We start from the raw sequence: 12,443 nt of genomic DNA, 5'->3' as shown, positions 1-12,443 counted from the left end.
CTGGGTGGCTCAGCTGGTTAAGCGTCTGCTTTTGGCTCGGGTCATGATCTCAGGATCCTGGGATCGAGCCCTGCATCGGGCTCCCTGCTTAGCAGGAAAGACTATTTCTCCCTCTCCCTCTGCTGCTCCCCGTGCTTGTGCTCTCTCACGCACTCTGTCAAATAAATAAAATCTTTTAAAAAGAAAAGTTTTTTCAACAGATGCTAAAATGATTGACTAGCCATGCCTCACATCATATACAAAAATTAACTAAAAATAGGGCGCCTGGGTGGCTCAGATGGTTAAGCGTCTGCTGTCAGCTCAGGTCATGATCCCGGGGTCCTGGGATCGAGTCCCGTGTTGGGCTCCCTGCTCCTTGGGGAGACTGCTTCTCCCTCTGCCTCTCTATCTCTCTCTCTCTCTCTCATGAATAAATAAATAAAATATTTTAAAAATATTTAAAAATAGATCAGAAATGTAAAGCCTAAAACTAAAAACTTTGTAGAAGAAAACATAGAAAAATCTTCATAACTTTGGGTTTGGCAAAGATTTCTAAGATAGTATACCAAAAGCACAATCCATAAAAGAAAAAATAATGACAAATTGCATTTCATTGAAATTAAAACTCTGCTCTTGAAAAAACTCTTAAGAGAATAAAAAGGCAGGCCATATACTAGAGAAAATATTTTCAAATCCTATATCTCATGAAAGACTTGTATCGTATCCAGAATATATAAAGAACTCTTGCAATATAATAATAAAGACAACCCAATTTAAAAATGGGCAAAGTATTTAAAAAGACATCTCTCTAAAGAAGATGGCCAATAAACACACAAAAAGATAATCAGTCATTAGGGAGATGCAAATTGAAACCATAATGAGGTCCCATTACACACCCATTAGAATGGCTAAATTATTTTTAACTGACCATTACCAAGTTTTGACAGAGATGTGGAGCGATTGGAACTCTCGTACTCTACTAGGTGAGAATATAAAATGATACAACCACTTGGAAAAACAGTTTGGGGGTGCCTGGGTGGCTCAGTCACTCATCCAAATCTTGATTTCAGCTCGGGTCATGATCTCAGAGTTATAAGACTGAGCCTGGCATCAGACTTACACTGGGCATGGAGCCTGCTTAAGATTCTGTCTCCTTCTCCCTCCGCCCCTCCCCTACCTACCGGCCATGCTCCATGTGTGCAGGCGCTCTCTGAATGAATGAATGAGATTTAAGAAAAACAGTTGCCTAGCGTATGATCCATTTCTGGATATTTACCCAAGAAAAAAGAAAGCATAGGTCCATGCAAAGATACCTATAATAACAGGAGACCAGTGGTTGCTTGGGAAAGGACTAGAGGGAGAAGTTTCAAAGAGGCATGAGGAAACTTTTGAGGGTGACTAATATGTTTATTATTTTGATTTTGATGATGATTTCAGGGTATATACACATGTCAAAACTTAAATTGTATACTTTAGGGGCGCCTGGCTGGCTCGGTTAAGACTCTGCCTTCAGGGCGCCTGGGTGGCTCAGTTGGTTAAGCGACTGCCTTCGGCTCAGGTCATGATCTTGGAGTCCCTGGATCGAGTCCCGCATCGGGCTCCCTGCTCGGCAGGGAGTCTGCTTCTCCCTCTGACCCTCCCCCCTCTCATGTGCTCGCTCTCTCTCATTCTCTCTCTCAAATAAATAAATAAAAATCTTTAAAAAAAAATTTTAAAAATTAAAAAAAAAAAAGTCTGCCTTCAGCTCAGGTCATGATCTGGGGCTCCCTGCTCAGCAGGGAGTCTGCTTCTCCCTCTACCCACCACCCCATTCGTGCTCTCTCTATCAAACAGATAAATAAAATCTTTTAAAAATTTTTTTTAAACTGTATGCTTTAAATACATGCAGTTGATTGTATGTCAGTTATACCTTAATCAAGCTGTTTAAAATAAAAACTGACAATCCTCTTGGTGCTTTGAGGGGAAAGAGAACTTACAACTTTAACTTTATCCTTGGTGAACTACTTAAATGTTTTGTCAACTCACATATACTTTTTACAATAAATATAGTTAATAAAATGGTTTTTTAAAGAATTTAAGGTAGAACATAGAAAAATAGAAGGTCTAGAAAAAATTAACACAATAGACAAACCATGAACTGACCTGATTTTTTTAAAAAGGAAAAATCACAAATAATAGAAATGACAAGGGGACATACCATTGAAATATTATGAAATCATAAAAGACTATATCTTTCTATAAATAAATTTTTTAAAACTTGGTTGTGATGGATAATTTTTTAGAAAAATGTGGTTTACCGAAATTGACCTATTAGAAATGGAAAATTTCTTTAGAAGAAATAGAGCAAGTTATCAAGGAACTACCCCATAAAGAGCACCAGACTCAGATGGCTTCACAGGGAAATTCTACCAAATCTCAAAGGTTAGATTGTTCTAAAGCCCCCATATACCGTTCAAGAGCATTCTTTTTATGAAGCAAGTATAATATTGATATCTAAGCCTGCTGGAGACAGGAAAAATCATAGACCAATATCATTTACAAATATTAATGCAAAAACGTTAAATATTTTTAGTAAACAGAATCCAATACCATATTGCAAAAACAATACACTATGACCAAATGGGATTAAAGGAATTTAAGGTCAGCTCAAAGTTAGGAAATTAATTAATGTAATCTTCCACAATCTAAAGAAAAAAATCATATATCCATAGATGCCTAAAAAGCTTTTGGTAGAATTCAGTACCCTTCCTGGGAGGAGAAAAACTCAAAAATACAGAGATTGGTGTTATATTTTTAAAAAGGAAAAAGAGAGATTGAGATGGATGAATGGAATCCTTAATAGGAGAAACATGAAGCAATTCCATTATTGAGGAACAAGGCAAGGATGTCCATTATCTCTATTGCTATTCAACATTCTACTCAAGGTATTCATTGTACTTGAGGCATTAGTCAGTGCTGTTAAGACAAGAGAAATCAATTAGAGGCATAAAAATTGAGGGGAAAAGTAAAACTATCTCTATTTTCAAATAATAGTATACCTGGGAAACCATACAAAATATCATAAAATTATTTTGTAAAATAAATTATAAATTCATTATAAAACTAAAGACCATTATAGGGGCTCCTGGGTGGCTCAGACGGTTAAGCGTCTGCCTTCGGCTCAGGTCATGATCCCAGGGTCCTGGGATCGAGCCCCACATAGGGCTCCCTGATGAGCAGGGAGCCTGCTTCTCCCTCTCCCTCTGCCTGCCGCTCCCCCTGCCTGTACTCTCTCTCTCTGTCAAAATAAATAAAATCTTTTAAAAAAAATAAAATACCATTATAAAATGAAAGATACTTTAAAAAACTAGAGTAAGGTTAGCAGTATATAAAATTAAGATGTAGTGCTCGTGGGGCACCTGGGTGGTTCAGTCAGTTGGGTGTCCGACTCTTCATTTCAGCTCAGCTCATGATCTCAGGGTCGTGACATCAAGCCCTGCTTTGGCCTCCCTGCTCAGCAGGGAGTCTGCTTGAGATTCTCTCTCCCTCTTCCCCTCCCGCCTTGTTCTCACTCTCTCTGTAAAATAATAAAATCTATAAATAAATAAATACTCCTACTAAATTGAAATTGTTCATTGAAATATACTTAAGCCCTTGGATTACAAAATGCATTATCAGGGGCACCTGGGTGGCTCAGCTGGTTAAGCCGTCAACTCTTGATTTTGGCTCAGGTCATGATCTCAGGGTCTGGGGATCGATCCCTGCATCGGGCTCCGCACTGAGTGGGGAGTCAGCTTGAGGATTCTCTCTCTCCCTCTGCCCCTCCCCCTGCTCACACGTGCTCTCTCTCACTCTCTAAAATAAACAAATCTTTCTTTAAAAATACATTATGAGGCAGTACCTGATTTAAAATATGTTATAATAAAATCTGATAAGTTATGATTATTACCCTATTTAACATGGAAACACTTTTCATAAAGATAAAAATCCAAATGGCCTTTGTAAGTGAATATAAGCATGTCAGAAAAATGTCTTAAATCTAGAAGTGGGATTCCCAATTGCCAGTTTGTGATAGTTTTTGTTAGTCCCCAATAAAATGAGAAATAGATTAGTGGTAATGAGGTTTTATAAATTTTAAATTTATTTAGTTTTAAAGATTCTCCTTCATTTTAGTCTTTTTTTTTACCTTCTTGTTGATTGTATATTCTTTTATGAAATGATAATTATGGTAAGATGGTAGCTTAGGGCGGTTGTTTTTCTTGGCAAAATAAAAGTTAGGAGCCCCATATTGGTTGCCATTTTGAGACTGGTCTATGAAAGTTAGGAGTAAGGGAACTGTATTTTCATTCCTTTTTAAATGTAATATTTGAAAATGGAAATTAATTATTCATAGTCATTATTCATTGTCTTCATTTCCCCTCTGAAATTTGCTAACAGAAATGACAAGTTTGCTTAAAGTGAAGAGGATCCAAACATATCGTAATCCAGATATTGTATCTGTAGGAAATGTACCTTTGATATAATTGAAAATACTTGGTTCACTTGTTTTTCTTCTTTATTTCCTCTATTTTAGGGCAAACACTGTATCCTCGATGTGTCTGGAAATGCCATAAAGAGATTACAGATTGCACAACTTTACCCAATCTCCATTTTTATTAAACCCAAATCCATGGAAAATATCATGTAAGTATAAATGCCTAAGGCACAAGCCTCTATGTACAAATCCAGTCTCTGTCACTTATTAGATTGGATAGTTTACTTACCTTCCCTGCATCTCAGTTCCCTTATCTGTAAAATGGAGATAGTAATCGTATACTCATTTCATAGGATTATTATGAGGATTAAATAAGCATTCTGTGATACTAGCAATCATCATCATCATCAACATTAATATACTAAAGTGTATAAGGTAATATGTATTAGAATTTTAAGTCTAAGTAGTCACATGTGGCTACTAATTACTGAATGGGAGCAGTGTAGCTCTGGGTAACCACTAAAAGAATAAAATAATGTATAACTACTTACTAATAGAGAGCAAAAATCAAATTTAAATTAAAAACTAAAAGAAGAGCAAATAGAAACATAGAACAAATGGGACCAAAAGGATACAGATAGTAAGATGGTTTAAATGAACCCAAATATTTCATTAACTAAATACTAGACTAAATGGTCTGATTAAAAGACAAGGGTTGTCAGAATAGTTGAAGAAAAAATAAACTAGATGTTGCTTTTGTAGGAGAGGGAAAAATTCTTTTCTCTCTACTAGGTTTTCACTTGGACCTCTGTAACAAAATTCAGATTAACATACAAATTTATTTAATTCAAGTTTTGTGTGACGTGGGAGCATTCATAAGGAAATGAAGACCCCAAAAAACAGTTAAACTTGAACATTTTTATACTAGGTTTGGTGACCAATGGATAGTCACAGGAAAATATGATAGTACCAAAGAATATAAGCTAAGAGTAGCAAACTAGGGAAACTTAGCAAGGCCTGTTAGTTCAAATTCTTCTCAGTGTCCCTCCATCTTTGGAGATAAGAATGTTTGCTTCCTCCAGATAGAGGAATGTCACCTCTCACATGAGGATCTTTGACCTGCCTCAGGGAAGGTCATTCATATACCTGCCATTTTGCAAATTCCTTCAGCTTAAAATATTCAGTATGCCAAAGTGCCATATTTTGGAATAGTGTGTTATGATACCCATCAACTATATGTTGCTTTCATAAGACACACCTTAAATATTAGGCTATGGAAAAGCTGAAAGTGAGAGTCTAGAAAAAAGATACACTGTACAAACATTAACCAAAAATAAGTTTGTTTATATTGCTATCAAAGTATATCTAAAGGCAAAAAATTATTACTAGCCATAAAAATGGACATTTCATAAAAATGAAAGAAAGGTTCATTCCATCAGGATGGTATATTTATACATTTATACTTATAATACAGTCTCAAAATATGTAAAGCATAAATTGATAATTATACAGGAAAAAAATAATTCCAGAATCACAGTGGGAGAGCTTAACAGATCAGGAAATACTAGAATAAGAAAACAAACAAAAAATCAGTATGGATATGGAACACCAAGTAAAAACCTTACCTAACTAACATATGTAAAAAACACTGCATTCAAAATCTGCAAAATTTACATGTTAATTGCAAATGCACATAGAACAATTATCAAAACTAATTATATGCTAAGCCATAAATTTCAGTGATTAATAAAACAAATATTCTCTGATCATGGTGAAATTAAAGTAGAAATCAATAAAAGATCACTAGAAAATTCCCATATATTTGGAAATTAAGCATTTTACTTCTGGATGGGTCAAAGAAGAAATCACAGCATAAGTTAAATGTTTTGAACTAAATGGTAACAAAATTGTAAGTAAATGAATTTGGAGTATAGTAGCCTTGGTGATGGAAAATCCACAGCCCTAAATATTAGGAAAGAATGTAGGAAGTCAAATAAATTTTAGCAGTCTAAGGTCTTGAGAAATTAGAAAAAGACCAGTCAGTGAAACTCAAAGAAAGTAGAAATACAACGAAAGAGAAAACAAACATGTTAGGATCAACAAAATAAAAAATGTTTTCTTTAAAAATACTGTATACAATTAGAAAGATCAAGAAAAGAAAATAAAGAAGGCATAAATAATATCAGGAATGGAAATGGGATATTACCGCACATCAGATAGACCTTAAAAAGGTTAACACAGGCAACCCAATAGAAAAATGAACAAAGGACTTAGACCGTTCATGAAAGGAGATACCCAAATAGTGAATAAACATATGAGAGGGTACTCAATTAAACATGGAAACACAAGTTAAAACTATAATGTCGGGGCTCCTGGCTGGCTCAGTCGGTAGAGCACGTGACACTTGATCTCAGGGTCGTGAGTTCAAGCCCCACTTTGGACGTGGAGCCTACTTAAAAAACAAAAACACAAAAAACCCTAATGTCCAAAAATAGCTAAAATGAAAAAGAAAATATGAGTTGTTAGCAAGGACATGGAACAACTGAAATTCATAACACTGATGGGAGTATAAATTGGTACACCAACACTGGTAAACTGTTTATAGTATCTCCTAAAACTGAACCAACACATAACTAAAGATCCAGAAGTCTCATTTCTAGATATGTACTCAACAGAAATGTTTACGTATGTTTACCAAAGACATGTACTATATTGCTGACAGAAGTACTGTTCAAAATAACCAAAAAACACTATCCAAATGTCCATCAGTGAATAAATAAATTACGACATACTTACACAATGAAATATTCTACAATAATGAGAATGAGCCATCTCCAACTACACACAAAAGTATAGAAGAATCTCACAAACATAATTTGAGTAAAAAAGAAATCCAGACCTAAAAGTATATATAGTCTAGGATCCCTTTATACATATTCTATGATTCCAGTGTAATCATTGCTTACAGAAGTCAAATGGAGGTTACTCTTTAAAGGTAGGTAGGTGACTGGAATGAGCACACCCAGATTCTGGGGTTACTGGTGTAATGTTCTAGATCTTGATCTAGGTTCTAGATGGTACACAGGTAAGTTTAAGTTGGTTAAAATTCATCCAGCTGTATATTTACGATATTCCTCTTCTATGTTTGAAAGTTATACTTAAAAAAAATTCTTTTTCAGAAAAGCTAAATAATATAAACAAAAGCTAAATAATAAATATAAACAAAATATGATATAAATATAAATAAATAATATACATAATATATAATATAAATAAATATAAATATAAACAAAAGCTAAATAATACAAATCTTACACAAATTCTTCAACAAAGTTTATGGACATTAATTTAATACCAAAACCTGACTGAGACCTCATAGGAAATGAAAATGGTAAGCCAGTCTTAGCACAAATATAGATGCAAAAATCCTTATCAAAATACAAATAAATTGAGTTCCACAATTAATTTTTTTAAATAAGATAAACAACCAAGTTGGGTTTATTCAAGAATGCAAGGTTGGGGGCGCCTGGGTGGCTCAGTCGTTAAGCATCTGCCTTCGGCTCAGGTCATGATCCCAGGGTCCTGGGATAGAGCCCCGTCCCGTGTCAGGCTCCCTGCTCCACGGGAAGCCTGCTTCTCCCCTGCTTGTGTTCCTTTTCTCACTGTCTCTCTCTCTGTCAAATAAATAAATAAAATCTTTAAAAGAAAAAAGAATGCAAGGTTAAACATGTAAAAATTAATCAGTGGTAGAGCTAGAGAAAAGAAGGAGTAAGAAGCACCAGGAATCCATTTCCCCACCTAGACACAATTGGACTTAACAGAATCTGTCAGAAGTAACTACTTTGGAACTCAGGAGCCTTCTTAAGGCTTGCAGCTTCCAGGGGAAGGTTTGAATGGTTAATTTTGGTTAATTTCAGCTTTTAGCCTGATAGCAGCTACCCATCTCCCCACCTTCAGCCCATAGCAAAAATCCTCAACAAAATTCTAGCAAACAGAACTCACCAACATACTAAGAGGATTACACACCATGACCAGGTGGTTTTATTCCTGGAATACAAGGATGGTTTGACATATGAAAATTAATCAACGTAATATAATGTTGGTTAATGTATCATTAATGTACAGTAGTAATGTATCAACATGTACAGTAGTACATGATACTACTGTATCAACAAAATGAAGGAAAAAACACAAATCATCTCAGTGTAGAAAAAGCTTTTGACAGGGGCACCTGAATGGCTTAGTCCAGTAGAGCATGTGACTCTTGATCTCAGGGTCGTGAGTTTGAGCCTCACATTGGGCATAGAGATTACCTTTTTTAAAAAGGCATTTAACAGCACCCTTTCATGATTTAAAAACACTTAAAATAGGAATAGAAGGAAGCTACTCCAATATGATAAAGCCATGTATGAAAAACACACAGCAAACATCATACTCAATGGTGAAAGACTGAAAGCTGTTCCTCTAAGATCAGGAACAAGGCAAGGATCCCTGCTTTTACCACTTCTATTCAACACAGGTATTGGAAATACTAGCCAGAGGAATTAGGCAAGAAAAATAAAAGGCATCCAAATTGGAAAGGAAGAAATAAAATTTGTTTGCAGACAGTATGATCTTATCTATAGCAAACCCTAAGGACTGCACGTAAAAACTCTTAGAAGTAATAAATAAATTCAGCAAAGTAGCAGCATATAGAGTCAACAAAAAAATTGCATTTCCATACACAGACAGTGAACAATCTGAAAAGGAATTCCATTTACAATAGCATCAAAAAGAATAAAATACTTAAGAATTAATTTAATCAGGGAGATGAAAGAAAGATTTGTACAGTGAAAACTACAAAGCATGGCTGAAAGAAAATAAAGGAGATAAAATAAATGGAAACACTTTTCATGTTCATGGATTTAGGAGACTTAAGGTTGTTAAAATGTCAGTACTACCCAAAGTGATCTACAGATTCAATGCAATGTTTGTCAAAATCCCAATAATATTTTTTGCAGAAATAGAAAAACCCATACTAAAATTCATATGGAATCTCAAGGGACCCCCAAATAGCCAAAACAATATTTTAAAAGAAAAAAAAACTGGAAGACTCAGGGTTCCTAATTTCATAATTCACTACAAAGCTACAGTAACCAAAACTGTAGTATTGGCATAAGACAGATATATAAGACCAGTGGAATACAAAACTATAATGAGATATCACCTCACACCTGTCAGAATGGCTAAAATCAAAAACAAAAAACAAGTGTTGCCAAGGATGTGGAGAAAAAGGAACCCTCATGCACTATTGGTGGGAATGCAAACTGGTACAGCCATTGTGGAACAGTTTGGAGGTTCCTCAAAAAAATTAAAAATAGAACAACCCTGTGATTCAGGAATCACCACTACTGGGTATTTATCCAAAAATACAAAAACACTAACTCAGGGATGCCTGGGTGGCTCAGTCGGTTAAGCGTCTGCCTTTGGCTCAGGTCCGGATTGGGATTGAGTTCTGCATCGGGCTCCTTGCTCAGCAGGGAGCCTGCTTCTCCCTCTTCCTGCAGCTCCCCCGCCCCCACTTGTGCTCCCTCTGTCTCTCTGACAAATAAATAAATAAAATCTTTAAAAAAAACACTAACTCAAAGGGATACATGCACCCCTATATTTATGGCAGCATTATTTACGGTAGCCAAACTATGGAACCAGCCCAAGTGTCCACTGATAGATGAATGGATAAAGAGGTGGTATGTATATACAATGGAATGTATATACGATTCAGCAATAAAAAAATCTTGTCATTTGCAATAACATGGATAGAGCTGGAGATATGCTGAGCAAAATAAGTCAGTCAGAAAGACAAAGACCATATGATCTCACTCGTGGAATTTAAGAAACAAAGGAAAAAGAGACAAACCAAGAAACATACTTAACTACAGAGAACAAACTGATGATTATCAGAGGGGAGGTAGGTAGTGGGATGGAAGAAATAAGGGATGGGGATTAAACAGTACACTTACCATGATGAAAAAAATTTAAAAGACCAATGGAGTAGAATAGAGAGGTCACAAGTAAACTGTTACATATATGATTTTTTATTTTTAACAAGGATACGAAACCATTCGGTGGGGGAAAGGACAGTCTTTTCAACAAATGGTGCTGGGAAAACTGGGTATCTACGTGTAAAAGAATTAAGTTGGACTCTTAACACCATATACAGAAATTAACTCAAAATGAATCAAGGACCTAAATGTAAGACAATAAAACTCTTAGAAGAAAACATAGGACAAAAGCTTTACAACATAGGATTTGGCATTGGTTTATTGGATATGACACCAAAGGCAGAGGTAACAACAACAAAGATTAGATTCCATGACTTTTTTTTTTTTTTTTTAAGATTTTTTTTGAGAGACAGAGCACAAGCAGAGCAGAGGAAGAGGGAGAAGCAGACTCCCGGCTGAACAGGGAGCCCAACACAGGACTCGATCCCAGGCCTCTGGGATCAGGACTTGAGCCAAAGGCAGATGCTTAACTGACTGAGCCAGCCTGGCGCCCCGTATTTTAAACTTTTGTATATCAGGGGCCCCTGGGTGACTCAGTCGGTGAAGCCAGTGACTTTTGATCTCGGGGTTGTAAGTTCAAGCCCCATGTTGGGTGTAGAGATTACTTAAAATCTTTAAAAAATAATAAAATAAGGTTTTGTATATCAAAAGACTCTGTCTACAGAGTAAAAGGGCAATCCACAGAATGGGAAAAATATTTGCAAATCATATATCTAATAAGGGATTAATATCCAGAATATTTAGAGAACTCCTAAAACAACAAGAAGACAACTCAATTCAAGAATGGGGAAAGGATTTGAATAGACATTCCTCCAAAGAAGATACAGCCAATAAGCACATGAAAAGATACATAGAGTTACTATATGATCCAGCAATTCCACTTCTAGGTATATGCTGCTTTTTTGAAGAGATACTTGTACATTCATGTTTATGGTAGCATTATTCCCAATAACTAAAATGTGAAAGAAACCTAAGTGTCTATCAGTGAATGCATGGATAAGCAAAATATGGCACAATTATACAAAGGAAGGAAATTCTGCAGTATGTTCATGAATGATCCTTGCAGGCATTATGCTCAGAGGAATAAGCCAGTCACAAAGAGACAAATACTGTGTGATTCCACTTTTACGACGTACTCAGAGTGGTCAAAATCATAGAGACAAAGTATAATGATGGTGGGTAGCGGGGCTGAGGAGAGATGACAAAGGGGAGTTATTTTTAATAGGAATAGGGTTTTGGTTTTACCAAACGAAAACAGTCGTAGGGTTGGGTGGTGGTAATGGTTGCACAACAATGTGAAGATATTAATGCCAATGAACTGTACACTTAAAAATGGTAACTTATATGTTATGTATATTTTTTCACAATTTTTAATGAATCTTTTAAAATCCATGTAAGTGTGCCACATTAAGAGATTTTATGAGTAAAAGCATATGATCATTTTAATAAATGCAGAAAAAGCATTTAATAAAATAAACATCCATTCATGACAAAAAACATTCTGCAAACTGAATAGGAGGGAATTTCCTTAATCCAGTAAAGGTCACTTATAAAATATCAAAGCAAATGTCATATTTAATGAAGAAATATTGGAAGCTTTCCCTTTAAGTTGGGAACAAACTCTCATATACCCATCATCCAGCTGCAGCAATAATTCTCAGCTATGACCAGTCTTGTTTCATCCATCCCCCTACCCATCCACACCAGATTATTTTGAAACAAGCCCCAGACGTTACATGATTTCATCCATATATTTCAGTATGTATTTGAAAGATAAGAATTACATTACTAGAAAACATCTCTCTGGGGCGCCTGGGTGGCTCAGTTGGTTAAGCAACTGCCTTCGGCTCAGGTCATGATCCTGGAGTCCCTGGATCGAGTCCCGCATCGGGCTCCCTGCTCGGCAGGGAGTCTGCTTCTCCCTCTGACCCTCCCCCCTCTCATGTGCTCTCTCTCATTCTCTCTCTCTC

General features: G+C 35.9%; 1 protein-coding gene across 26 annotated transcripts in view; it reads left to right on the top strand.

Annotated features, from left to right (window-relative positions):
* The window catches only part of DLG1 (discs large MAGUK scaffold protein 1), a 254,142-nt gene that overhangs the window by 238,040 nt on the left and 3,659 nt on the right, over nucleotides 1-12,443 (top strand). For all 26 annotated transcript variants that reach the window (XM_032406834.1, XM_032406833.1, XM_032406835.1 and 23 more), the window contains one exon: nucleotides 4,532-4,641. In XM_032406834.1, coding sequence (XP_032262725.1) covers nucleotides 4,532-4,641 — 110 coding nt within the window. The remainder of the gene's footprint in view (nucleotides 1-4,531; nucleotides 4,642-12,443) is intronic.

Source organism: Phoca vitulina, unplaced genomic scaffold (genome assembly GCF_004348235.1).
Source record: "Phoca vitulina isolate PV1807 unplaced genomic scaffold, GSC_HSeal_1.0 scaffold8, whole genome shotgun sequence".
NCBI classification, from domain to species: domain Eukaryota; kingdom Metazoa; phylum Chordata; class Mammalia; order Carnivora; family Phocidae; genus Phoca; species Phoca vitulina.
This window is presented reverse-complemented; position numbering and strand designations above follow the sequence as displayed.